Source organism: Phragmites australis, chromosome 17 (genome assembly GCF_958298935.1).
Source record: "Phragmites australis chromosome 17, lpPhrAust1.1, whole genome shotgun sequence".
In the NCBI taxonomy this organism is placed as follows: Eukaryota; Viridiplantae; Streptophyta; class Magnoliopsida; order Poales; family Poaceae; genus Phragmites; species Phragmites australis.
In genome coordinates, this window is record NC_084937.1 from 11,249,859 (window position 1) to 11,277,194 (window position 27,336).

At 41.8% G+C, this 27,336-nt stretch overlaps 2 protein-coding genes across 2 annotated transcripts; both read right to left on the minus strand.

The window, feature by feature from the left end:
• Positions 1–12,011: 12,011 nt before the first annotated feature.
• Positions 12,012–12,771, minus strand: LOC133897361 (uncharacterized). The gene is made up of 4 exons (XM_062338074.1): positions 12,614–12,771; positions 12,410–12,472; positions 12,253–12,327; positions 12,012–12,151 (listed from the first exon to the last, which is right to left on the minus strand). The coding sequence occupies exons 1-4, from the start codon at positions 12,749–12,751 to the stop codon at positions 12,068–12,070; spliced, it is 360 nt and encodes a 119-aa protein (XP_062194058.1). The 5' UTR covers positions 12,752–12,771; the 3' UTR covers positions 12,012–12,067.
• A 5,057-nt stretch (positions 12,772–17,828) lies between these two features.
• On the minus strand, positions 17,829–19,451 carry LOC133897360 (ethylene-responsive transcription factor ERF071-like). Its single transcript, XM_062338073.1, has 2 exons — positions 19,205–19,451; positions 17,829–19,123 (listed from the first exon to the last, which is right to left on the minus strand). Exons 1-2 carry the CDS (start codon positions 19,389–19,391, stop codon positions 18,684–18,686), a joined length of 627 nt encoding a protein of 208 aa, XP_062194057.1. The 5' UTR covers positions 19,392–19,451; the 3' UTR covers positions 17,829–18,683.
• Between the last annotated feature and the right edge of the window lie 7,885 nt (positions 19,452–27,336).

Here is a 27,336-nt window from a genome sequence, read left to right on the forward strand (position 1 = left end):
AAGTTTGACTAGAAGCGTTATGTAATCCTTCATGGGAAATATATTCTCAAAGAAAGTAGCATCTTTAGACTCTATAATTGTATTGACAAGCATGTCGGGTACCTCAGATATAACTACTAAAAACCTATATCTAATGCTGCGATGAGCATATCCCAGAAAGACACAATCCACTGATTTATATCCCAGCTTGCGCTTTTTAGTTATTAGTACATTGACTTTTGCCAAGCATCTCCAAGTACGCAAATAAGAAAGTGATGATTTTCTCCCTTACCATTATTCATATGGGGTTTTCTCCTTATTTTGAGTAGGAATTCTATTTAGAACATGAACACGAAGTTAACAAGGCCTCCCCCACCATACCATAGATAAATCCGCAGTGTCTAACATGGCATTAACTAAGTCAGTCAGAGTGTGGTTCTTCCTCTCAGCTACCTTGTTTTATTGAGGTGAATAGGGTGACATTCTCTCATGAATAATTTCATATTTCTTACTAAATAAGTCAAAATCACTAGAGAAATACTCTCTACCATGACCCGACCTAAGTCTTTTAATTTTTCTTTCCAATTGATTTTCAACTTCCGCCTTATAGATTTTAAAGTAATCTAGAGCCTCATCTTTAGATTTCAACAAATACACATAACAAAATCTAGATGCATCATCAATTAAAGTCATAAAATATCTTTTTCCACCCTTCGTCAACACACCATTCATTTCGCATAGATCTAAATGTATGAGTTCTAATTGTGCCAAGTTTCTCTACTCGGTTGCCTTATGAGGCTTGCAAAATTACTTAGATTGCACATAACTTTGACGCTTAGAACCTTTGACAATGGAAAAATTCAGAATTAAATTTAAGTTGGAAAGTCGAGTCATACAACCAAAGTTTATGTAACATAACTGTGAGTGTCAAATACTAGCCTCATCTCTATTAATATTGCCACAAATATGGTTCACAGATTTATTACGAAAATCATAAAAGGAAAAAGTAGAACAAACCTTCGCACTCATAGCCTTTACCAATAAAAAGTCCATGCTTTGACATAATTACTTTATTGGACTCTAATACCACCTTAAACCCATCTCTACGGAGAAGGGAACCACTAACTATATTCTTGTTTATTGAAGGGGCATGCTGCATGTTCTATAGTTGCACGATCTTTCCCGAAGTAAACTTTAGATCTACCGTGCCAATACCATGAACAGAAGCGTAAGACCCAATCCTCATTAAGACAGAAGAATCCCGAGTGACCTGATAAGAAGAGAACATTGAAATATCAGCAAACACATATACATTAACCCTAGTATCAATCCACCAACTGGTAGACTAATTCACTGCAAGAACAATAGGTAAATTACCATACCCATTAGTTCCATCTCTAGTGTTGCCAATGATCATGTTGACAAACTTTATGTTCTTTCCTTGATTAATCTTTTACCCTTTGCGGTCTAGCTAATCTTTAGCCTAATGGACAACCTTGCCGCACATGAATCAATGCTTATTATCTTTGTTCATCTTCTTTTTCTTGAAGGTAATGGTTTGTTTGGCCTTATTATGTTTCCCTTTAAATTTGCCATTAGAGGACTGTTGCACCATATTTACGCTAGATTGTCCATCACCTCTTTTGTTATGCACATTCTTAATCCGAGCTTTCTCCTTAACATCAAGAGACGTGATCAGACTCTCAACAGAGATTTCTTATTTCTAGTGTTTTAGAACAGTGGAAAAATGTCTCCGCGAGGGATGCAATTTTCGTTTATAATGTGTTGAATCTCATGAGCCTGCTCGACAACTGACTGATTATCAGCCATCTTGTAGTCATAATATTGCTCTATGACATACAGTTCACTGCCTGCATATGAGACACTAAATTTTGCATTCAGTGCATCCCACAACTCCTTTGCATCCTTTATGTGTCTGCACACATCACATAGACGATCAGCAAGAGCACTAAGAACACATCCTACAAAGAGCATGTTGGCTTTCTCAAACTTCTTCTCCTCATCAGAGGAAAGAGTTCCTTCAGATCTGCCAAACACAACCCAGTAGTAGTTCATAGTCGTAAACCATAGAGTGACTTTGACCTGTCATATCTTAAATTGCACATCGGTAAACTTATTCGGCCTTAGTGCGTTGGCAAAACCATCCATCATTAAATCAAAATACCTACAATAAGATTGTTTTTACATTGTTGAAAAAAGAACACTTTCAGATTTAATTTAATTTAATTTAATTTCTAAATAACATAAATAAGAATAGATGCAGTAATCAATATCGACTAGCTTTCGACTAACTCTGATGAGTCTCGACTAGATTCGACTATCACTTAAGTAGGACTCGACTAATTTAAAAGACGAGTCTCGACTATCACTCAAGTAGGGATCAACTAGTTTAAAAGTACCCAAGCAGGATTTCGACTATGTATCTAATACAATTGCAATGTAAGTACTTGATGGCGACATGAGATGCAGAAGCCCTGTGATATCAAAGTAATAGACAATGACGAAGATGATGAAGTAGTCGAAGTAGATTGCGTATCTTTTTTGTGGCGATGGCTGACGGATATATATAGAGGGAGGATTGCGTGATTGAGGCATATCACGATCGGACTCTGTTACGTGCATTAGCGGACCCAGGATTTTTTCGTAGGGTAGACATCCAAAATTTTAAAACTATGAATTCGATAAAAAAATTATAAAATTTGATAGAAGATAATACAAATTTGATATAATATCATAAACTTTGGGCTGAACCAGGGTAGTCCTGAGCCTACCAGAACCATCATGTGGGTCCGCCCTTGGTTACGTGCTATGATCAGACTCTTAACCGATACAATTTTTATATATTTATCTGTTCGCCCATGCAGTAAAAAGAATAAAACTGCAAAACTAAGCAGCATCTGCGCAAGCAACTGGATCCGATTTCGGCAGACTATTCATACAGGTGCTGCACGTCCGCGCCCTTCATTCCTGCCCCATCCACGGCTATGGCCTAGCGAGGTGAGCAAGCGTGCGAGTATGTTTTCTTAATCCTCTCATCCACACATGTTAAGTAGATGCAGAAGAGAAATTATTTTAAGTTAGTCTCTCTTCATCTCTACTTAGTAATGTGAGATTAAAAAATATATGTCCATCTTCGTATGATTGGATATTTAGAATTTATTTAAAATTACACAAATATAATATTTCAAGCTGGTATATTCTACCATCCTTCTCTCTGACACCGATGAGACTATCAGAGGAGAGGGGTAACCGGCTGTATGTGAGCCGAATCGGAGGTCACCCTTCTTTTCGCCTGGATAAACTGTAGCAAGGGAAGGAGTCGAGAGCCTTCTCCGTATAATATCCCTCCCACTAGGTGCTCAGCGCCCAGAAAAGCAGCGATGTGATACTAATCCTATGTCACGCACTGTGCTGCGTTGATGCACTAATCAAATTGGGCCAGGCCCGTGGGAGGCTGGGAGCTCGCAGCTCCCCTCACCATGCTCAATTTACGTGCACAGATGGGTCTGTCTCTAGCTTAGGAAGTGTTGATTAGTGGCCAAGGTAGTTTAGGGCTGGGTGCATAGATGGCAGGAAGGTTGCAGGTAGCACACAGCCGCGATTTAACTTGCGGCCAGGCCGTGCGTCCATGTGGCCGTGCCCGTCAATAGGGGCTGGGATTGAACGATTGCTAGTAGGCGGCTTGCACTTGCAGGTTGCAGATGAAGATATATTTTATTCTAATTTATATAAATAATTTGTACAGGCAGTTTATTATTGTAACTATTTGTTTAAATGATTTGTATAGATGACTTATATTGAAACTGTACGTACTAAGTTTTCTAAATTAAAAAAATATTTTTCCTACCCACGCCAACCTCTATATTATTATATAGGTGTGGTCACAAGTCACACGATTTTTCATACAAAATATCACGAGTCGTTTTCTAGAAGTCAAATCCGCAACCTCTCACCTTGCGTGAATCTTCCTTACTGTCTCACATGTCGTTCATTGCTGATCATTGTATAAAAATAATCTATATAAGATATACGCTGAAAACGAGTAGCACACTATTAGTACGTACGGTTCTAAGTTTAGAACCATATGTAATATTCTTTTTTTATAGACGATTCTAATTTAGGATCGTCTGTACTATTACTGCTAATAATACAGACGGTTCTAATTTAAAATCATCTGTAAAAAAAAATAATACATACGGTTCTAATTTGTAACCGTCTATACTGTAGCGTCCCTCTTTGTTGCAACTGCTCGTTGCTATTTTTTCAGACAATTTTAGTTTAAAATTGTCTATGGTACCTTTTTATAGGCGGATCCATATATCCGTCTGTACAAAGATATCCTACTAAATAAATTTTGTAGCAGTGTACATCTCTCCAACTCGCCACGTCCATCTCAATTCATATCAACTTTGATAAAAATGGTATTTACTGACCTCATACCGAAATAATCTAGTATTAACGATACTGTACTGTACACAAAGATACTACTGTATTTGCGAAAAAACATCGTGTTTTCGGAACCGAAAAATCGAATAAACAGCCCTGACTGTCAGGGGGTTGGGCTCCTCTACAGGGGAGGCGATGTCACCCAAGTAGGGTGCCGCAAGCAAAGCCTGAGCATGGTGATGTACCTGCAAAATTGTTCATACCTTGCGGTTGAAACGGTGGTCATTGCGCGCCTTACATAGGGCTCAGAGTGTTGTGAACAGGAATTAAAATTTCGCCAAAATTTCGAAGAAATTTTGCGAATTTCGATAATTTTGATGGTGAATGAAATATTTTATTTTGAAATTTTCTTTCACTAACATGTGGGATCCACGGAGCAGAGAACGAAAAATGACTGAAATTTCGGCAAAATTTCACGAATTCCAATCTTTTTTTAATGAAAAAAAAATTGTAAAATGAAATTAAAATCCCTGTTGTAAACACCAGCCTGAGATTTTTTAACATGCTACTCATGGTCATGTATATATTTATTTTGCCACTTTTTCATGTTCCACAAAGTGCAAAATCTTAAAGGTGTGTAGCTAAACCTAGCTTGGTTTATGTTGCAATTGATCTTCCTCGTTGGGAAGGAGTTGTCTGTCCAACGGGCATCTATTGAATCAATAAAATCATCAACCATTTTTCTATTCGATCTGCTCGAATTCTACACTATCTCAATCTCTTTCAACAATTTAGTCCGAACTTTCCCATAGGAAAAAGTTACACTGGCACACAAACAATTTAATTTCCCTAAGTACAAATGCACTCATCTCAGATGTGCACACTTACTCGATATTTTGTCTAGATAGGTTGCCACGGCTTGCTTTTACTGGATCCTCCTGCCGATTGAGACCACTTTGTTTGTTTGTGTGCAACAGTAGGAGGACGCTGTCCGATAATAGAGAGTTGTGTTTTGGACCGAGTCAACAATATCATTTTCATAGACTAGTGATTGCGTTGGAATGTATCCTATTATCCTAGACGAAGTAATCAAACTGAGGGACTTGAAGAATCTTAGGGTGCCTACTTGCTGCCCTGCTATAGATCACCCGTCGTATTCCTGGAACGCTTTTTTGTTTGTTTGTTGTTGGTATCGGGGACATTTTGGCTTTGCTCATACGTATATTTTTACGAAAAAGTTTGTTTGATTACATGTATATACCGTTTATCTATGTATTCACATATACAATTATATGGTTGGAGCTTGTTCAATGGATACGTCTGAATCAAACTTCTCTTTAAAGTCTGACTCGGTGGATACATTGTATCTACTATAATGTTACAATAGGCATACTCGTTAGTCTCAGGTACAAGATCATTACATTCGCTTATACAAACAACTAAATATTTTCACATAGTCTTTACATCCGTAGGTGCAGGATCATTGTATCCGTAGGTGCAAATAACAAAACCCTCTTCTTTATAGAGTTACTGCATTCACTCAACCTATTTCTACTCGTTCAGAATATACCATATAGCTCTATAAAAATCTATACGGACAACCAAACCAACCAAGATACATAAATTTTGCTCGGACATGTGTCTTCTTCTCCTGCAAAGACAAATCGAAAGTAAGAGAAACACAAACTACAAGTTGTTTGCTTCAATACCGCACTTCGGCACACCAAAGTTATGCAAGTTTGGTCAAATGTAATGGTGTTTGCTTCAGGTCCACAACTGCGCCGCACCACTCACCACTACAGAACCCCACATAATAGCCACCACCTTCAGTGCCGGTTCAAAAGAACCGGTACTGAAAGAGGTATCAGTGCCGGTTCTAAAACTCCCGCCCGCGATCGAGGGCTTGGAGTTAAGAACCGGCACTGATAGTGGTATTTCAGTGCTAGTTTCTCTTTAAACCGGCACTGAAAGCCTACTACAGTATATATAGCCCATCTTCTTTCCCGTCTCGATCCAGAATAGAGTCGCCGCCGCCGCAGCCCAGTGTTATAGCACCTCCTTGCCATTTTTTTTGGCGATTCAAGTTTTTTTTTTTGAGTGGGAGCCTTCAAAATTTGGAGGAGTCAACTGTTTTAAAATTAGTGAGATCTATATTTCATTTTTGGATAGATTACTTGGTAAATTGCTCTAGGGTTGATGATGGATGGTGCTTGTTCCATAGTTATGGATTTAGAGATGTAGTTGAGATCTAATTTAGGTAAAGTTTGCAACTTTGTCGTTGTTAGATGTATAGAGATGATCTAAATTTGATTCTTAGTTGGATTTTAGTTGTTAGATTTCTCTAGGTTTGAATTTAGGTGGTTGTTAGTTGGTGTTGAAATTTGAAATGAGCGAGAGCTCAAATATTCATATAAATTAGAGAAAGATCGCAATTTTATCATTGTAGATGATTTAACGAGTTGCAACTTTGCAACTTGTTGAACCATTATTGCCATTCAAAAATTGCAAAAATACCGCTAGAACTATCGTTCGAGTGGCATCCAAAGAATAAAAAATTAGGGAGGTATTTGTAAAATGTCTCTAAAATCTTGCTTTAATTTTCTAGTATGTGGATTGCGTATATTTTTAAAGTCATGAATTTTAATAATAATTCAATGGATTTCCTCTGTTAATTAATCAACATACTGAATTTAACATGTACAGTTCATAAAATACTGTGTTGTAGGGATGGCATGTCCACCCACGGGTCGCAATCAGACTCGGCAGCCTTTGGAAGGCGGGTCCCCCGACCCGGCCCAAGTACTGGAAGGAGATGGGCCCTCAAATAGGGACCAATCAGGATGCGAAGTAATTCGATGAATATGTTCTAGATTTTGAAATGTTTAATGATTATAAGTCCAATGTGTTTAATTATAATGATTTGCAGATAGACCGGTCATGGATGTACAAGGAACAAGGGCCAGAGTTCATTGTTGGCATCGAGGCTTTTTTGAGGGTTGCCGCGGTGTACAAGAAGCTAAAAGGGAAGCGTGACGAGCACTATATATGCTGTCCATGTGTCGACTGCAAGAATGAGAAGCAGTTTTTAAACATAGAGCAGATCCGTGCACACTTGATTCGCAGGGTTTTAAGGCTGGCTACACCCGTTGGACTGAGCACGATGAACTTGCAGATGTTGGGCGTGAAGGGCAACCAACAATCGAAGTTGACGGAGTCAACGATCTGACAGCTAACGAAGACTTCGATATGTCGGCATTTGAAGATACTTTTGTCGAGAACGATGATCGGGATAGTTTTGTTGGCAACAATGAAGAAGGCATAGAACAAATGTTGCGCGATGGGGAGGGGGACTTCACTATTGAAAGACAACATCAAAAGTACCAGCGCATAATAGAGGACTCTAAAACACCAGTTTACCCGAACTGTAAAGATGAGTATAGCAAGTTGCATGTGGTGCTGACACTGATGCAAATGAAGGCTAGCAATGGTTGGGCCGATAAGGGTTTCAATGAATTGTTAGAATTCTTGAGGGAATTGCTTCCAGAGGGGAATGCGTTGCCCGAAAACACGTACCATGCCAAGTAGGCTGTCTGTCCGTTGGGATTGGAAGTAGAGAAAATACATGCATGTAGAAATGACTGCATGTTGTTCCGCGGTGAGGATGCAGATTTGGAAGTGTGTCACGTTTGCAATGCACCACGGTACAAGAGCAGCGTTGATGATATCGAGAGCGATGGCGTAGGGGTGAAGAGAAGGAAGAAAAGACCCCCCATTAAGGTGGCTTGGTATTTCCCTATAGTCCCCCGTTTGAAGCGATTATTTGCTAACAGAGCGAATGCTGAGCTAATGCGATGGCACGCCGAACAGCGCAAGAAAGATGGAATGCTTAGACACCCTGCTGATGGCATGCAATGGAGGAGATTCGATTCGAAATACAAGGAATTCAGAGATGAAGTGAGGAATATAAGGTTCGGGTTGAGCACGGATGGGATGAATCCTTTCGGCGACACGAGAAGTACTCATAGCACTTGGTATGTGACTCTCTATATCTACAACCTTCCACCTTGGATGTGCATGAAGCGGAAGTACCTTATGATGCCTCTACTGATTAGTGGGCTGAATCAACCAGGCAACGATATCGATGTGTACCTCAAACCATTGGTGGAAGATCTTCTTGTACTGTGGAAAGATGGCGTACGAGTATGGGATGAGTACAGACGTGAGAATTTCACCCTGCGCGCGATGCCATTCGTGACAATTTCAGATTGGCCTGCTCTTGGTAACCTATCAGGGTAGACTGTAAAAGGGTACAATGGACGTGTTCAGTGCTTGGAGGAAACTAAGGGTCGGTGGCTAAAAAACAGCCGGAAAATGATCTTCATGGGTCACCGTAGGTTCCTCCGTCCGGATCACCCATATCGCAAGAATAAAAGAGTTTTTGATGGGACAATGGAGCTTCGTCAAGCTCCAAAGATTCGCAGTGGAGAACAGGTATTTAAGATGGTTAATACACTTAGAGTTGTACTTGGAAAGGGGCGAGGCTGTACAAAAATGCAAGCTGGGCAAAATGCTCCCATGTGGAAAAAGATGTCAATATTTTGGTTGCTGCCTTATTGGAAGTATCTTATGGTCCGACACGCAATCGACATCATGCACGTGAAGAAGAATGTGTTTGATAGCTTGATTGGTACCTTACTAGACATACCTAGCAAAACAAAAGATACACTAAATGCACGGCTGGACCTGGAAGAGATGAACCTCAGGAAGGACCTACACTACATACAATTAGACAACGGCAAAAAGAAACTTCCCACAGCTTGCTACACTATGAGCAAGGAAGAGAAGATCCGCCTGTGTGGTTGCTTGCGTGATGTCAAAGTTCCGACCGGTTACTCCTCCAATATCAGGAACTTTGTAAACATGAAAGATACGAAATTAGTTGGCATGAAGTCTCCTGATTGTCACATGATGATGACGCAGATGCTTCTAGTTGCAATTCGAGGTATTCTGTCGGATAAGGTCCGAGACCCAATCATTAAGCTGTGTTCGTTCTTCAACGCAATTTCACAAAAGGTCATTGATCCGAACAAACTGGCAAAGCTGCAGGAAGACGTGGTCCATACTATATGTCAGTTTGAGACTATTTTCCCTCCGACATTTTTTGATATAATGCCCCATCTAATTGTTCACATTTTGGGTGAGATAAAGAGCCTTGGCCCCGTGTTTCTGCATCAGATGTATCCTTTCGAAAGATTCATGGGGGTTCTGAAGAAATATGTTCGTAACCGAGGTCGTCCGGAAGGTTGCATTGCCCAAGGGTGGAGTACGGAGGAGGTCATTGAGTTTTGCATTGACTATATGAAACTGAACGCGATTGGTATGCCTATATCTCGCTATGAGGGGAGGCTAAAGGGGAAAGGGACGATAGGTCATACTTCAATCCATATCAAAGATCGTGCTTCATTCACTCAAGCACACTTCACAGTTCTGCAACAGGCAGTTGTAGTGATCCCGTATGTCAAAATGCATGTGAGCATGCTACGCTCCACAAATCCAACGAAGTCAGATGATTGGATCGCAAAAGAGCACAGAGATAATTTCGGTAATTGGTTACGTTAACTCATGATGGGTACGGATACCGTCGGTGCTCTGTTGGAACTGCTGGCAAATGGCCCGTCAACTACGATTCGCACAGTCCAAGCATACGAGATTAACGGCTATACATTTTATACGCGAGCACAAGACAACAAGAGCACTAACCAAAATAGCGGTGTCCGTACTAATGCCTGTGACCGCGCTGGCAACAGGGAGACCTACTATGGATTCATAGAGGAGATTTGGGAACTTGAATATGGCGAGTTGATGGTCCCTCTGTTTCAGTGCCAATGGGTCAGACTCACAGGGGGAGTCAAGGTCGACAAGTACGGTATGACTACCGTAGACCTCAAACTCGTTGGATACAGAGAATAACCATTCGTGCTTGCCAACGATGTTGCACAAGTCTTCTATGTAAAGGACCCAGACCCAGCTAACAAGGAGGATCGTCACGTGGTTCTTCAAGGAAAAAGAAAAATCGTCGGTGTTGAGAATGTTGTCGACGACGAAGACTGCGACAAATTCGAAGACCTGCCTCCTTTTGGAGAGAATGTCGAACTGCTTCTCATTGTTGACACTGCAGAAGCTACCTACATACGCCGCGACCATAACGAAGCATAAATCGTTCAGTGAAAGCAGCTTTCATGTATTTGGTGAAATTTGTATAATATTTAGGTTAAGCTTTATTTTGTATGAAGGACATGTATGAGTGATGTAATAATATGCTTTAATTTATATCGAGTGCATATTGAATTTTTCTAGAATTATTTTTCAACATAAAACAAGTTAAAAAGATTTTATAAAATTTATTTGCAATTTTCTAGAATTAAAACTAATTTTATATGCAACAAAGCACATTAATGCATTTATTTTGTCAAACAAAGCACATTATAAGAATTAATTTGCTTGAAATCAAGTATCAGTGCCGGTTATATGTACAACCGGCACTGATACTTCAACTATCAGTGCCGGTTGTATATATAACCGGCACTGATACTAGTATCAGTGCCGGTTACTAACTAGAATCGGCACTGATACTAGTATCAGTGCCGGTATCAGTGCCGGTTAGAAAATAGAACCGACACTGATACGTCTCCTATATTTATCTCCAACACTTAGCCACATCCTCGTTCCTCTATTCACCCTAGCGCCGCCTCCTCGTGCGCTTCAGTCACCCGAGCCCTGACGCGCCGCCGCCTCCTCCCGACGCCACCTCCTCCGGACGCCACCCCGACGCGCCGCCGCCTCCTCCCAACAATGATTCGTCCCCGGAGCCCTCGCCGCCGTCATCCCCCACGGAGGAGGAGCCGCTGCCAGCCCTGCTCTCCTCCATCCCCTTCAAGCCCAACGGGTAAGCACCATCCTGTCCTCCCCATCGAAACCCTAGTTCGTGCAAGTGCTCCATGGATGGGGAGATCTGCTGAGAATAGGATGTTTGCTCTTGAGCTACCAATATGTTTTGATATGTGAACATCCTATTGATGCAAATATCAGATATTCAGATCCCTGTATGAGCAACAACTCTCTCATCGCTCAACGATGGCGCAGGCATTGCAGTAGGGTATATGACACTTTGGCACTTTATCCTTGTCTATGAAAAACCCTGGGTTTCATTGCCATGTTTTCTTGGTTATTTACATGTTATCAATATCGCCTCTAGTGATAGAACCGATGATAAAAATGCCCGTATGAATAGGATAAAGCAGTGCAAGATGATCCTTTGAACAAGAATGGGAATACCACAAGTTTGTGCGATGTTAATAAAAAAAAGGTTGGTAAAAGCACGCCATTTACATATGGAGGTTCTAGAATCAATAAAGATGTATCTGGTGGTTAAAGAGCATATGGAAAAATTTGCATGTTCATTCTATCTGCCCTTTTTTGTTGCAAGCTACAACATAATAGCGCTGATCATGCGAGAGCGATAATACTATCTTTAGTCCTGTCATTTTTATCACCATCTTCCTTGTCAGCTGTTGCCAGGAGGCATTCTTTTGTCCCTCCATGGATTCATAATCTTACCCTCTGCATGAGACAATGGAGGTCTACTGGTTCAGCTATCTGTTGGAGGTTTATTGATCTTCCTCTACTCAGATGTGCTCACTTCCAAATCAGATGAACTGCCAGGCTGCTGCTCTCCATTCAGCAACCTCGATAGGCTTCTGCAGAACTGTTTACGTCGAGCATTGCATTGCTCATCAGTGAAATGTGCATCCTATATTCTTGCGGCAGTCAAAACTGAACTAAAACAACAGCATGACACGAACCTACCTCTCTATATGTTCTCAGATCCCCAGTGGACTTGGACACTTGGACGACACAGTGTACCGGAGTAACCTCGATCACCTGCATTTCTCATAATTTCAGTCATATCTCTGAAGCAACAAATACATATTAGACCAAAGAGTTCGGGTTTTTAAGACTTCACCTCGGCCAAAAGAGTCAGATCAGGTATGCTTCTTTCAAGCAATCTTCTGTCCTGAAGCTTCACCTGTGTCCAATTGAGTAGTTCAAATCTTAAATTGTGAAATTGGCTACATACATCCTTGGATGTAGAGACCAATATGTTTTGATCTGTGAACATCCTATTGATTAAATTTAATATGTGCAGTAGAGCAAGGTTGCACCATACTGGATATATTAATTCTTGTTCAAGTGTTTGTTTATGGTTCATTGGATGGTCAGAGTGAGACGTCTGTCCTAAGAGCTTTGTTTGGTCAATGTAAATAGCTGCAGGTGTTGATATATGCTTCAATCCAGCTCCTTCCATTCTTCTAATGGCCACTGAGAATTCTGCACATAGTGAGATACTTAATAAGAGCTTTGTATATATAGTTTTGTCATTGATTCTAATATGTGCCTTTCATTTGTATATATAGCTTTGAATATAGCTTTGTATATATAGTTTTGTATATATAGCTTTGTCATAAATTGGTATGTCATATGTGTTTTCCTATCCGTTTTGGATGGTTGTAGAACAATGACTAATGGTTGGGCGTGGACCATCGAAAAGATTGATGATATAGTTGTAGACCTAAGGAAGATGGCTAAGGAAAGCTTCGATCCCTGTTCGTGCAAGTGCTCTATGGATGTGAACCGGCTTGTACTCCAAATTGAGGAGGTAGTGAGAAGCCTTCAGAAGTTGTCCATTCAATCGGCCGAGGTACTGGACCGTCAAGATGTTAGCCACCTTGAGGGCGATGATGTGGATTCTAGCGTGGACCCGAACGACGTGGTTCCTTATGACTACGTTGAGGGCGATGATGTTGGCCACATTGAGGGTGATGAGTACTGGTGGTTGCCGAGTGATGATAGCGACGAGTAGTTTGAATGTATAATGCTTGTGTGGACCTGATTATTATGTGTTCTGTACTCTGGCTATGAACACTTGCATAACTGAAACTGATGTATGTTGTACTTATGGACCTGATCAATATGTTGTACTTTTGCATTTCTGTATGCCTTATGCCCTTGCATTTTACGTCCCTTTCTCCTCATTTCTTCTATGTTCTAGTATAGCATTCGGTTTTAGATTATCTCTAAATCAAGTGCTTCTTGTGTCTACAATGTTGATGTAGGAATGACACGTATGAAATCTAACCGCCGTGCACGGCCCTGTCCCGTCCCCCCTCCGATACAAGGTCTCTCAAGTCCGGCTCCAGCCTCAGTACATGATGAGCCTGCAAACATGGAGCCGGACCAGATATGGGGCGGTAGCCCGAGCTTGTACTTGAACATGGAACAGTTTGAGTTGGAGACAGCCGCTGAGGCTGCCCAGGGCACGGCCGAAGGTGATGCACTGGAGGGTCAGATCGACCCTGATGCTGATGCTCCGGGTGGTGACGAGATGACTGGAGAAGAGAGGAGTGGACGAGGTCCTAGCAGGATGCCTGATGGATGTTTCATCATCGCGGAGGTCAATGCAGTCGGGGAGCCCACGAGACCAAAAGTTATTCTGGGCTCATACAAGACAGCAATCGGGTGTTTAGTGAGGGACCATGTCGCAGTCACATACAGAACTTGGAGAGGTAGACGGGATGACGTGTGGGTGGTTCCCGAAAATATCAAGGATCTTATGTGGGGCAAGTTGTTAGCAAAGTTTGAGTTCCCTGAAGGATGCAGCATAGCCAAAGCGAAGAGTCGTGCCCTATCAACAATGTCCATCGCGTTCAAGAATTTCAAAGGTAAGCTGTGGAGAAATTATGGCTTGGTGGGCCGGACACCAAAATGGGACTATTATCCGACGGTTCAACCATTTTGGAACGATTTCATAGAGCACAAGCGTTCAGAGGAAGCACAAAGACTAAGAGAGATCAACAAAGCCAACTCCAAGAAGAACATGTACCCCCACAGAATTGGCTCGCGTGGGTACGTGAGGAAATATGATGAGTGGGATGAGATGGAAGAACAGGTAACCCGCAGTGGTGCCACACCTCAGACGGCTCCCTGGATTGAACGGGCGAAGCACTATCTGTACGCGAGAGGGGTGACCTTGGCGACAGATGGCAGTCTGAACTTCAAAAGCGACAGAGAACAGGAAGTGATGCAGAGAATTACAAATGCCCACACCTAGTCTTCCCAAGGCTCTTTCAGGCCGGATAGGGAGAACGACCAGTTAACCTTGGCACTAGGAACCAAGGAGCACCCAGATCGCACCAGAGGCAAGGGTGTGGTGCCCTGGAAAGAGGGATTCCTAGAATCCACCGAAAGTTATAGGAGTCGGAAGAGAAGGAGAGAAGAGCTGGAAGACCTGCTGGCTGTAGTGCGACAAGAACTTGTGCAAGAGCGTCAGATGATAGACGCCAAAATCAGAGAAATCAAAGAATCATTTCAGCAAGGAATCAGACAGCAGCAAGGCGAAGAAAATGTTGTGAGCCCTGGTGGTCGTTGGAGCAGCTGCGTGTCCGCGGGGTTTGGAGAAGAAGAATTAGCCCGTTTCCCCATGGATGACATCACAGAAAGCAAGGTGTGCAAGCTTGTCGTGCCCACTATGAACATTACCATCACGGTGGCTATGGGGCAGGTCGACCAATGCGTCGAAGGGGCTCTCTTGAACGATCTTCCGATACCACGGGGATACGCTAAGGTCCACGTGGACTCCGTGCGAAAGCCGTACCGTAAGCTTGACATGGATTACCCCGGAGAGACGGGTTCCAAGAGGCTCGGATCAAACATGGATGGCTTCGTTTTGTGGCACAAGCACTACATATTGTTTGAAGATGAGACAGACGAGTCGTCTGATGCGGAGTCGGACCCAGCACACAGAAGAGATCCAACTCCTCCACGGTCGGCGCCAGTGCCACCGTCACCAGGAAGAGATCCAACTCCTCCACTGTCGCCGCCACTGCCACCGTCACCGAGAAGAGAGCCGACTCCTCCCCCATGCAAGTTGCCAACAAGAGAGTCAACTCCTCCCTCTCCAAAGTCCGCAACAGTGCCACCAAGGGAGCCAACACCTCCCCCTCCGAAGTCAGCACCAGTGCCTCCAAGTGAGCTGACTCCTCCTCCTCCGAAGTCAGCAACACTGCCACCAAAATTGCCAACTCCTCCGAAGTTGATAACACGCTCTCAGTCTAAGAAGGTGGCAGCACCTGAGAAGTTGCCTTATGAAAGAACTGCAGAGGAAAACAGAGCGATAGTGAACGCCGAAGTCAAGAAATTTTTTAAAAAGCGAGAGCCTGAGAAGAAAAAACCACTCACTGAAGAAACAAAAAAGTTTCTCTTGATGCTGAGCAAACCTGCTGTGGCTAAGCGTCAATCAGACTACAAGCGTATCAAAGGAAAGAAATCCTTGAGGCAGGCTTCTATTGATCATGTACGGGAAGAACAACAACTAGAAAGATTCCTTAAGGATGCCAATATGACAAAAGAGCAATTTTTTAACAAGTCTGTGGCACCCAAAGCAGTCGAGAGATGGCAATTTAAGCTGGGCGAACTATTGGTCGCACCGGACGAGTAGGCCAAACTGACATATCAACTTCGAAAATTTCATATGTGGTACATGAATGAGTCGAAGGAGGGTAGGGAAAGTTTCGAGATCAGAGTCAAGGAACAAGATCTCCTCCACGGGGACGGCAGTATTTTTATATTCTTCGAGGAAATGTATCAACTGTACCAGTATGATGGCCTCGACGTGTCTATCTTGAGTTGTTAGACTCTGTAAGTGTCGTATACGTATAATTCACAATATACATTTCTGTACCATTGTATTGAATCTCTTAACTTATTCCTTATGTAGAATGGAGGTACAAAGATGCAGAAAGGAGTGCATCATGCATGTGGGATTTATCGACCCATATGTTAACCCAACAATGATGAAATCTATCGACCTAAAGAAAACCAAGGACTATGTATTGAAGTGTCTTCTGGAGCTACAATTGAAGAAATACATACTTTTACCCTACCACTGGGGGTACGTGTTTCTACTCTTTTTGAGCAATACATCGTTAGAAATTAGGACCAACTAACCTATAGTGACCTATGTACAGTTTTCACTGGATCCTTCTTGTCATCCAGTCAGATATTAGCAAGATCTTTATTTTCGACTCACAAGATAATCCGAAAGAAACCTACCAACCCGTCATTGACTTGCTACAAAGGTAAAAACTGACCATTTCGTTACTGCTCTTGTAATATTTGATTTGATTGAATCTAAGTCTACTTACGGTAATAATCACACACATACAGAGTGTACCCGTGATACACCAAGAAGAGCGTTAGATACAGGCCATACACGAAAGAATGGACAGTCCGACATGGCTTTCCTTGTAGGAAGCAGGGTCAGGGCAATAATTTATGTGGTTTTTATGTATGGAATTTATGCACAGATTCAACACAGAGGATTCGATCCTGTCGGAAGATCCTGAGGTAGGCGGTATACACATTGATGACTAATTTTCAGGTTCGATACACCAAAATCATATGTATTGATTTATTCAATTCTTCAAATTGCAGATCCACGAGCTGTCCAAAGAACGTCTCATGCCTCATGAAATCAACGCGCTTCAAGAACAACTTGTCGGGTTTATCAATGACGAAATCATCAATCCAACCGGCGAGTTCCATGAAATTGGATCGTCTTTCTCGTTACCTTCAACCCATAAAAAAGGGCAGAGTTCAGATCCATCGGTTCACAAGAAATCTTAAACTCCATAAGATTATTGTAATGAAACTTGATAAGTATGCGGTGCATATATATTGTGATGAGACTTGATTTTTTATAAATAAAATTTATATATGGTTGTGTATATATGCTGTGATGAAAATATGTATGCGTGTCTATTTTCGGCAACGTCCAAAATTTGAAAATGGTACTGTACTGGCGGCAACCGTTACGTTTTTAAAAAAAAAGCGGGAAACACCTATCAGTGCCGGTTGATAATTATCAACCGGCACTGATAGGTGTACTATCAGTGCCGATTCTAATCTAGAACCGACACTGATAATGATTTTCAGTACCGGTTCCATACCCAGCACTGATAGTCAGCCCGATTAATCAGTGCTGGTTTATAAACCGACACTGATTATTTTTTTGAACTAAGTACTGATCACCTGTTTTGCAGTAGTGACTTTTCCTGAGGCAACATGCGACACTCGTTGTAAACACATTTTTCGACCAAACGTAACCGCAAATTTGGAGAGCAATTTGTTTGCTACGTAAGGTGGTGTAGGTAGTTATTTTGTTTTTCCTTTTTACACCGTAAACCAAACAGACTAGCTAACCAAAACTTTGGCATGTTCTGCCGTGTTATGTTGATCCGAATACTGTTTCTACATTGATTTTTCTGTTGGCAATTTTGGGGGACGATGAACTCGGATTTATGCTTTAAAGCAAAGGCCGGGGATTGTTTTTATAAAAAAAAAATTATTAACTCTCAAGGTTACATCGAGATGATACACCTGTACAGGAGTTTTTTTCTAATCTCTACATAACTAAGATAAACACAACCAAAATAAGACAAAACAAAGTGCCAAATACCATTTGAAAATCTAACAAGTCAGAACAAAAACTCTGGAGCATGATTATTGTGATTGGCTTTAATATGTATCCTAAATTCTCATCCAAACTAACTAAAAAGCTCCGCGAACACTCGCTCTAAACATACCATCACCATAGTAACCAGCACGTGATGCTTCTAGCGGTGCAACACATACCACGAGCAAAGCCAGTGTGTACATATATAAATAACTTGTAATGGAGAAATGAATTTCTTCATGTTAAAGATAATATTATTTCTGCAATTTCATATGGATCAACAAAAAGTGGCTATTGCTGCTGATATGTTGGCTTTCAATTTTTATTAATACCCCAAAGTCAGTTCAAAAATATATTCGGTTCATTTTATAGTGGATGGGGATTCGAAGCCACTTGAAACAGGAACAATACAGAATGGACGAAACGACAATAGTAGAAAAGATATTTAATTGTGTTTTTTAATGATAAAAATAAAAATTCTGATTCTCTAGCTATTATCTTTTAATTAGGTTATTTTTTATTAAAAGAATTCCTTTACTAATGTAAAAAATATATTTTTATTTTTAGCATAGGCCGGAGATGCAACGGTTTATCTCCTAGATCGTAAATAATAAAAACATTGAAATGTTCGTGCCATTAAAAAAAAAGAAGTAAAGCACAAAGGTTGTGCAAATCAGGTGTGGTAGTAGATGTGGTGGAGCTCACCTCGACGTGGTCTATTCTTTCGTTAGCTCCGCACGTGGACGCTCCAGATGTCCTCGCTGCCGGCCGCGCGGCGCGGGTGGCAGGAGTCGAAGCCTGCGAGGAGGCTGTCCAGCACGTCGTCCGAGCAGCACTCCAGCTCCAGCAGTGCGCGCGCGTCGGACGCCTCGCCGGAGGCCTCCGTCTCCGTCGACGTCTCGCCTGGGGCGGCCTCTCGAGGGAAGTTGGTCTTGGCTCTGGCGCCGTGGATGCGCCGCGCCGCGTCGTCGTAGGCGCGCGCGGCGTCCTCGGCGGTGTCGAAGGTGCCGAGCCAGAGCCGGACGCCCCTGACGGGGTCGCGGATCTCCGATGCCCATCTCCCCCACGGACGCTGCCGGATGCCATGGTACGGGCCACTCCGCCTCCTCGCCGTCCGCCGGAGCAGGGGCCCCTTCACCGTCGCCGGCGCACGGTCCGGCTTAACCCCTGCAACGCACCAAACATGGTTACGCTAACCCTCCAGCACGCGCATACACGGATCGACTGGCGGCGTCTCTGTGGACTCACTGGTCCGGGTGGCCAGCGCGAACACCGGCGCAATGTCGTCGTCGCTGTCGCTGTCGCTGTCGCTGTCGCCGAACTCTCGGAAGGCGGCTTCCCATTGCTCGCGGCCGTCATCCGTTAGCGCGCCGCACTTGTTCTTTTTACCTGTCCGGACGGCGTAGTCGCTGGGCCTCATCGCTCGCCCGCACATCGTGGTCTCTGCCACAACGGTTTGCAATCTTGGGTCGTGTGCTCTGTTTGGCCTTGGAGCAGAGGCTGTTTATATAGTGGAGTGGCCAGTAGGAAAGAAGAAAGACCAGAATCTCCAAGTGGGCCCTACTCGATGACAGGTGGGCCCTGTGATGCATTCCTTTTTTTGTACAAATGGTTTGCAGTAGATATTTCTGCCGCAATGACTGTTAACTGAGTGCTAATTAAGTTATGTATAGCAAGAGGAAGGGAGGAGAGTCATTGAATGTAAGCAACCGTCGCCAAGGAGGCCAGATCAAACTGATGGGTTCGTGCCGGAAGAAAATTATATGAGACCCTTTACAGAAATGTCTCTGTGAGACTCTGATCCACGCCGTTCGTTCTGGATCTAACGGTCTGATTAAATATATGTGAAAGAAGTGAAGGACACGTGTCACATGGAGATGTGGGTATTTCTGTGAGACCCGGTCTCATATAATTTTCTTCTGTTCGTGCCGATAGTGAGGTGCAGGGCCACACGGATCCCGATGGCGCCACAGTTTTGACGTGTTAACAAATATCCGTCTTCCGCTAGCTTTTTGTCAACTAAAATTGGTTTTCTAACACAATAATTTTAAAATGATGTCATACAAATATATAGTCATAGTAAATTTTTTATATGTAAAATTAAAATTTAGAGAATTTGAATTTAATTTAAATAAGTCATCATAATATTGAAATCTCAAATTTTACTTTTTCCAAAATAACTAAATTTTGGATTTAACCCAAAGTGGTTTGATATGATGGGAAAAAGAACTAAAGTTTCAACTTTGGATTTAACCCAAAAAAATTCAAATTTTATTTTATTGTTTGAAATTTTAAATTTGTACTCAAAAATTGAAAATAAAGTATGATAGCACTAACTAAAATCAATGTGTTTTGAAATGAACTGTGATGCAGAATAACCTCCGTGATAGCTCTTCTTGCCACGTCACCACGAAGGCGTAATAATCGCGTGCCGAGGCAGACCATGGCTTGGGGGGTGTTCAGGCGGTGCCATGTTGTCGTAGATCAATCTAAAACATGACACTCATAAACCAATCTAGTAAAACTAGATCAAACGACTCACTAGGGAATGTGCTCGAGAGCAGCTCATTGTAATAACCTGTTCCAATTCGGAGCAAATCATTGTAACAACTTGTGCAATTCGGAGGGGCCTAGCAACTAGCAAGAGAACCAGGACGCAACCAAAGTAAGCATAGATGTAGAGAAGAGCTTTTCTCCACTTTATTGATCAATATATAGGTGTGTGTACAACTGGGCTCCCCACCCCACCATATGTATGTATAGGAGTTTTGGATGGAGTCCCACATGGATATAATCTATTTGTTTTAGTATTCGAACCGATTAAACTGTCCACAGAGAAGAAGTCCAAGAGAGATAAAGACGACCACAATGATGCAGTTAACTTCCACCTATTTACACATATGCTTGTACAAAAATTTAACATGTGCGACCCTAGCTGATATTATGCTCCTGTCGCAGTGAACGTAGACGGCAAAGTAGGATGCATGCGTCGCTTTACTATCTACTATCATCTCTTTGGCTACGAAGTTTCTGGAACCGCGTACAATAAGTAGATAAGAACCACAGCAGCAAATGAAGTGAAGAAAGGATAGGGATGAGGGGGGTGTGCAGGCCTGACCACCAAAGAAATATCTGGCTCAACTTGCCAAGTTGGTGCGTACTACTACAGTAGGTTCATGCATGCTCGCTCGCCGTTCCCAGGTGCGCTCTGAACCAGAATCTCCAACGTTGGTACCCCGCAGTTGGGGTGTAGCGGGCTAGCGCGCGGCTGTAAGCGGAGCTAGCTAGGTCGCCACATGCACACAACCATCGGGTTGCTTAGGACATACGGGCATGTGCTTGTAAGTATGATGTTTGTATTATGGGCCGGCTCATGTGTTGTCATGTTAGCCAGGCTAGCGGTTCTAGGTGGAGCTACCAATGTCGCAAGTACAATGTTTGTCTTATAGGGTGGTTCATGTATTGTTCACTTACAATTTTAGTGATATTGAGAAAAAAAAGTAAGAGATGCGAAACAATGATCCAAAAGCTAAAATATAGGACCACGAGATCACTCCAGTATTACTATACGAGTTATCATTCCTATAAAAATTGAACTATTACAAGACAACTAAAATGACAATCCATCGTAAAAGTTGTCTATTAAGTCATCTAAAGATTATATGGCAATACATGAGGCAACATATAAAAATATACGCACTGTACTTGCCCTTAGAGGAGACAACATCACTATGGATGTTGTAGCGAAAATGATCATATTATGTTATGATTGTGATTTTGGTGATTAATGACAACAGTGTTAATAGGACTAATATGTTTGTCAAGAATATATGTTAGTAGGTCTCATAGATGTAATACATTAAGAAGCCACCGTAGCCGGAGCAAAGTTTGATTGAATTAGAAAAAGTCTCAGAGAAATTGTTCTCACCGGAAGGTTTGGCACTGGAAGAATTGCACTTACCGAAGTATTATGTCCAGAGGCAGTTGGCCTCACTAGATGATCCGGTGATAAAGAGTGTACACACCGGAGCAATTATGTCAGAAGGAGTCAGAGTGGATTGCACTCACCGGAAGGTCTGGTGATCAAAAGAGATGTACACCAGACTAATTCTTGCAGAGAAGAATCCAAGCGCAAAAGATTGAAGATCTACTCGCCGGATAGTCCGGTTATGAAGTGATGCATACCAGAGGCTTCACCGGAACATTTAATAGAGTGTGTGGAAAACCCAAAAAAGAAGAAGTTCTACATACCGGAAGGTCTAGTTATGAAGACAGTGCATACCATAGTATTTTATGCAGAGAAGAAGTTTGGCGTGGTCAGGCTTAAGTGTACTCATTAGATAGTCTGGTGATGGATTGAAGATTACACCGGACAATCTGGTGTTCAGAAGAACTCTGAGTGGAATTTCAACGGCTAGTTTTTGAGAATGTACACACCGGATGGTCTGGTGCTTGTACCTTTGTTAACGCCGGATCATCCGGTGGTCACAGAATATGTGAGCCATTGAGATAACAGCTAGTCCGCGGGGTTGAGGCTATAAATACCCTTCCACTCATTTATTTGAAGTTGTTGGAGTCCAAAGAAACCCTTGTACACCTAAGAAGACATCTAAGCCATCCAAGAGCATAAAGTGTTCATACAAGGCAACTAAGTGCACCATTAGTGAGTGATTAGTGCTTATAGGCCTAGAGAGAAGAGTTGCTAGGTGCTGCCACCTAGAGTACGGATCAAGAAGTGATCCAAATGTGTACTAAGAGGTACGCTGGCACCTTGGAGTCTTGGTGACTTGTTGGTAACTTGTTGACCTTCCAACTTGATGTGGAGCGGCGGCAAGAGGATTGTGCAGGGACGCAGAGACCCTTGTCTTTGTGACTAAAGCTTCAAAGTGAAGATGGCGTACAAGTGACCGGAAGAGAGGTTAGTGGTGAGGCCTCGCATTGGTGGCTTGGTGGCTCATCGTGCTTGAGGCCTTATCTTGATGACTTGGTATCTCAAGAACCGTGACCAGAAGAGACTTGGTGACCGGGAGCATATCCTTTGTGGAGCTCCAACGTGGACTAGGGGTGGATTGTGTGCCATGGATACCGCAGGATAAAAATCCCTCGTGCCGAGTTTGCCTTGTACCTCATTTGCATTTCCGTATTTACTTACTTGCAATTTACCTTGCAATTCTCTTAAGCGGTAGAGTAGACACATTAGATAAGCCTAGAGCACATTTAGATAGAAATTGAGATAGGCTTATCTTGTGAAAGTTTTGGAGCTAATAGTTTTAAGTGTCCTAATTCAACCCCCCTTAGGACGTCCTCGATTCCCTTCGATTGGTATCAGAGCTTCGTGCTCTTCAATTGGGCTTAATCGCCTACAGTTGTGACGTCTGAGGTTAGGGATGGATATTGGTAGTGTTTCACACTTTGACGGCACTAATTTCCCCCATTGGAAAATTCTTATGACATGTTATTAGGAAGCAAAAGGTCGAGATGTTTAGATGGTCACCGAAGAGGAGATGAAAGAACGCATCACCAAAGCGGAGAAATAATTTGATGCTTTAGTAAAGAGTATCCTTTTATCATATTTATGTGTTGATACATTCAATAGAGTATATTCTCTCACCAATCCACATGATATTTGGACTAGTCTCATTGATATACATGAAGGCATAAAGGATATGTGCAATGAGAAATATCATATTCTTGTGACTAAACTTAATAGCATCAAATAACTTGCCTATGAAAATGCTAATGACATATACTCACGTATGAATATTCATGTCAATGAGATCAATGGGTTAGGTTTGACAAAGATTGGAGATGCTCAAGTGGTGAGAAGAATACTCTGGGCTCTTTTTTCAAAGTACAAGCTAATTATCTCTATCATCTACAACAACCACGATATGAGCAAGATAATTCCAAGCTAAGTTTTAAGCAAGATCACCGCCCATAAGATGACAATGAACATAGGGGTTGAAGCTTCTACCTCATCTGACGCCAAAAAACTAGCCCTCGTAAGCAAGCAAGCATCATGTTCACACATGAAGGCAAAGATGAGGAGACAAGACCAAGATTCAAGCTCAAGTGAAGATGATGAAGATTAAGATGAAGAGAGCGAAGAAGAAGATGATCAAAGCACCTCAAGTGATGAAGAGATTGATTCCAAGATGGCAAAGCTCATGATACAAGTGGAGAAGAACATCAAGAGAATCAATGCTACGATTGATCATCTAATCTCCTTGAAAGACTTGGTCAAAATAATTGATCATATCAAGAAAGAGAAAAAGACCAAGTACAAGAGGGATACGAGAGGAAGAAGCAAAGCATTTCAAGCATAGGAATATAGGTGAGTGAATATGAAGAGTCAAGCTCAAGTGATGAAAGCTTCACCATCCACTTCTCCGAGAGAAGATCTTCCTCAAGATCATCATCACACAAGTCATCATCGCACAAGTCTTCTCACAAGTATCTTATGACCAAATGTATGGAAAGCAATGTAAGTGATGATGAATCCGATGAGGATTCACGCTCTCAAGAAGAACTTCTTGATTTGATCAGTGAGCAACAAAGAGCCCTTAAGAAACAATCAAAAGAGCTTAAGAAATTAAATGCACTTAATGACATTCATGCTACCTTTGTTTCTAATTACGAATAATTATTATGCAAATTTAATTTTCTAAACAAGGAGCATGAAGAGCTTAAGGTTAAATTTGAGTGCATTGAATTTTAACCTAAGGTCCCTTTGAAGCAATCTACCTCACTTTTTAATTACAATCCTAAGGTAGATGTTTCTACTTCTTATGATGATTTATATGTTTTATCTAGCTCACCCCTTTGCAATGAGATTTGTGTTGAGAATTTTGTTGTAGAACAATCTAATGAACACATTACACAAGAAAATGGTGAGCTCAAGAAAGAAGTGGAGAAGCTCAAGAAGGACTTGGCAAGACTAAAGGGCAAGAACTATGTCCAACCTCTTCAAGATAACCATGCCACCATGATGAAGAAGCTTGTGGAGGGATCCACCGTGACATGCTTCAAGTGCCATCAAGAAGGCCACAAGTCCTTCCAATGCAAGAAAGTCAATAAGGAGACTAAGGAGAAGAAGAAGATGATAAACCTCTCAAAAAATGCCTCCAGCATCTACACCAAACCCAACTACAAGAACAAGATTAAGAACAACCACTACAAGCTCAAGAAGAAGAACAATAGCAAAGTGGTTACACACATAGTTGGGAGAAAGTATCGAGGGTGGAACCAACCTATTTGGGTGTCCAAGGAAGTCATTACCAACATAAAAGGACCCCAATCGGTTTGGGTTCCAAAGAAGACTTAAAGTCCACAGGTCTTCGGGGATTTGGAGACTTGGCACACAAGATTAAGTGAAAATTCAAGCAAAAAGCTAAGTGTACAAGATTGGACGTATTGATAAAGATCATGATCATCGTATACCCAAATCCCCATCCAAAGGTGAAAGGTACTATATATAAAATATTTTCAATTGGTATATTTGCCTTGCCTAGTATTGCATGTGCTTAATTCAATTCGCTACAATGCCTAGTGTAGGTTTTCATATAGTAGGTTGCTTGTGTTTCTCTCTCTCCTATGAGCAACCTACATGGTTTATTAGTTGTAGGTTTCTTTCATGGCACTAGTCCCTTAATTGGTAATCACTAGCTCTTCAATTAGTATTCCTTATGTGCCATGAACCAATCCATAGGATAAATTCCCCATTTTTATCGATAACAAGTGCATATCTCTTACAAGTATTCAACACTTGTATGCACACTTTTAGGGGGAGTATATCTTATGGGTTGTAATTTTAAGACTAACATGTGTTTCAAGTGATATTTTTTGTAGTCTCATGGAGTGATCAACAAGTCCCCGGAGGTATGCAATGCTTAAAAGATTCAATTGGTATCATTGTCAATTCATTTTCTATATTTAAGCTACCTCCATGCATGATATGTCTTAAACTTCTTATCTTGTCATATTGTCAAGTTGTGCATATGTTTTACTCTCATCATATAAATGCGCACATATATGGGGAGTTTAGATTATATCATGTGAGTTTCATGATTTGTGATCCTTGTTTGCCTTTTGTAATTGGTATCAATGCCTCCTATTCTTTCAATTCATATATCTTTTCAATTGGTATCAATACCTCATGGATTATAGCTTATGAAGCTCTCTCCCAAAATGCTCTAATGTTTTTCCCTTGAGCTCAACATGAGTTTGTAGCCTTTTTGAGATTGTTGATAAAGGGGGAGAATTTTTTAGACCAAAGCAAGATGCAAGAACTATCTTGAGTAGAGTGTTGACAAAGGGGGATTGCATCTTGAGTTGACAAAGGAGATGAAGAAGCTCTTGCATGGGTCGATCGAGGGAGATATAAAAGAGGGGAGATTGTAGCAAAAGCAGGAGATATAAATTGGTAAGAACATGATTTCCTTACAATTAATATCATAATTTGTTCTTACCATGCATCCAAGCAAATAGGTATGGCCTTATGAACTTTCTAAATCATGTATTCTCTTAATTGGTCAAAATTGGTATCATTTGCCTCTTTCTTTGGTTGTATTGTCCTCAATCACCAAAAGGGGGAAGATTGTAGCGAAAATGGCCCTATTAGGTCATGATTGTGATTTTAGTGATTAATGACGACATAGTCAATGGGACTAACATATTTGCCAAGAATATATCTTAGTAGGTCTCATGGATGCAATACATCAAGAAGCCACCGCAGCCGGGGCAAAATTTGATTGAATTGGAAAAAGTCCCTGAGAAATTGTTCTCACCGGAAGGTCCGGCGCTGGAAGAATTACACTCACTGGAGCATTATGTCCAGAGGCAGTTTGCCTCACCAGATGATTAGGCGATAAAGAGTGTACACACCGAAGCAATTCTGTCAGAAGGAGTCAGAGTGGACTGCACTCACTGGAAGGTCCGGCGATCAGAAGAGATGTACACCGGACTAATTCTTGCAGAGAAGAATCCAAGCGTAGAAGATCGAAGATTTACTCGCCAGATAGCCCGGTGATGAAGTGATGCACATCGAAGGCTTCACTGGAGCATTTAACAGAGTGTATGAAAAACCCAGAAAAAAAGAAGTTCTACCCACCAAAATGTCTGGTCATGAAGACAGTGCACACCAGAGTATTTTGTGTAGAGAATAAGTTTGGCACGGTTAGGCTCAAGTGTACTCATCGAATAGTCCAGTGATGGATTGAAGATTACACCGGACAATCCGGTGTTCAGAAGAACTCTGAGTGGAGTTCTAACGGCTAGTTTTTGAGAATGTACATACCGGATGGTCCAGTAGTTGTACCTCTGTTAACACCAGATCATCCGGTGTTCACAGAATATGTGAGCCATTGGGATAACGGCTAGTC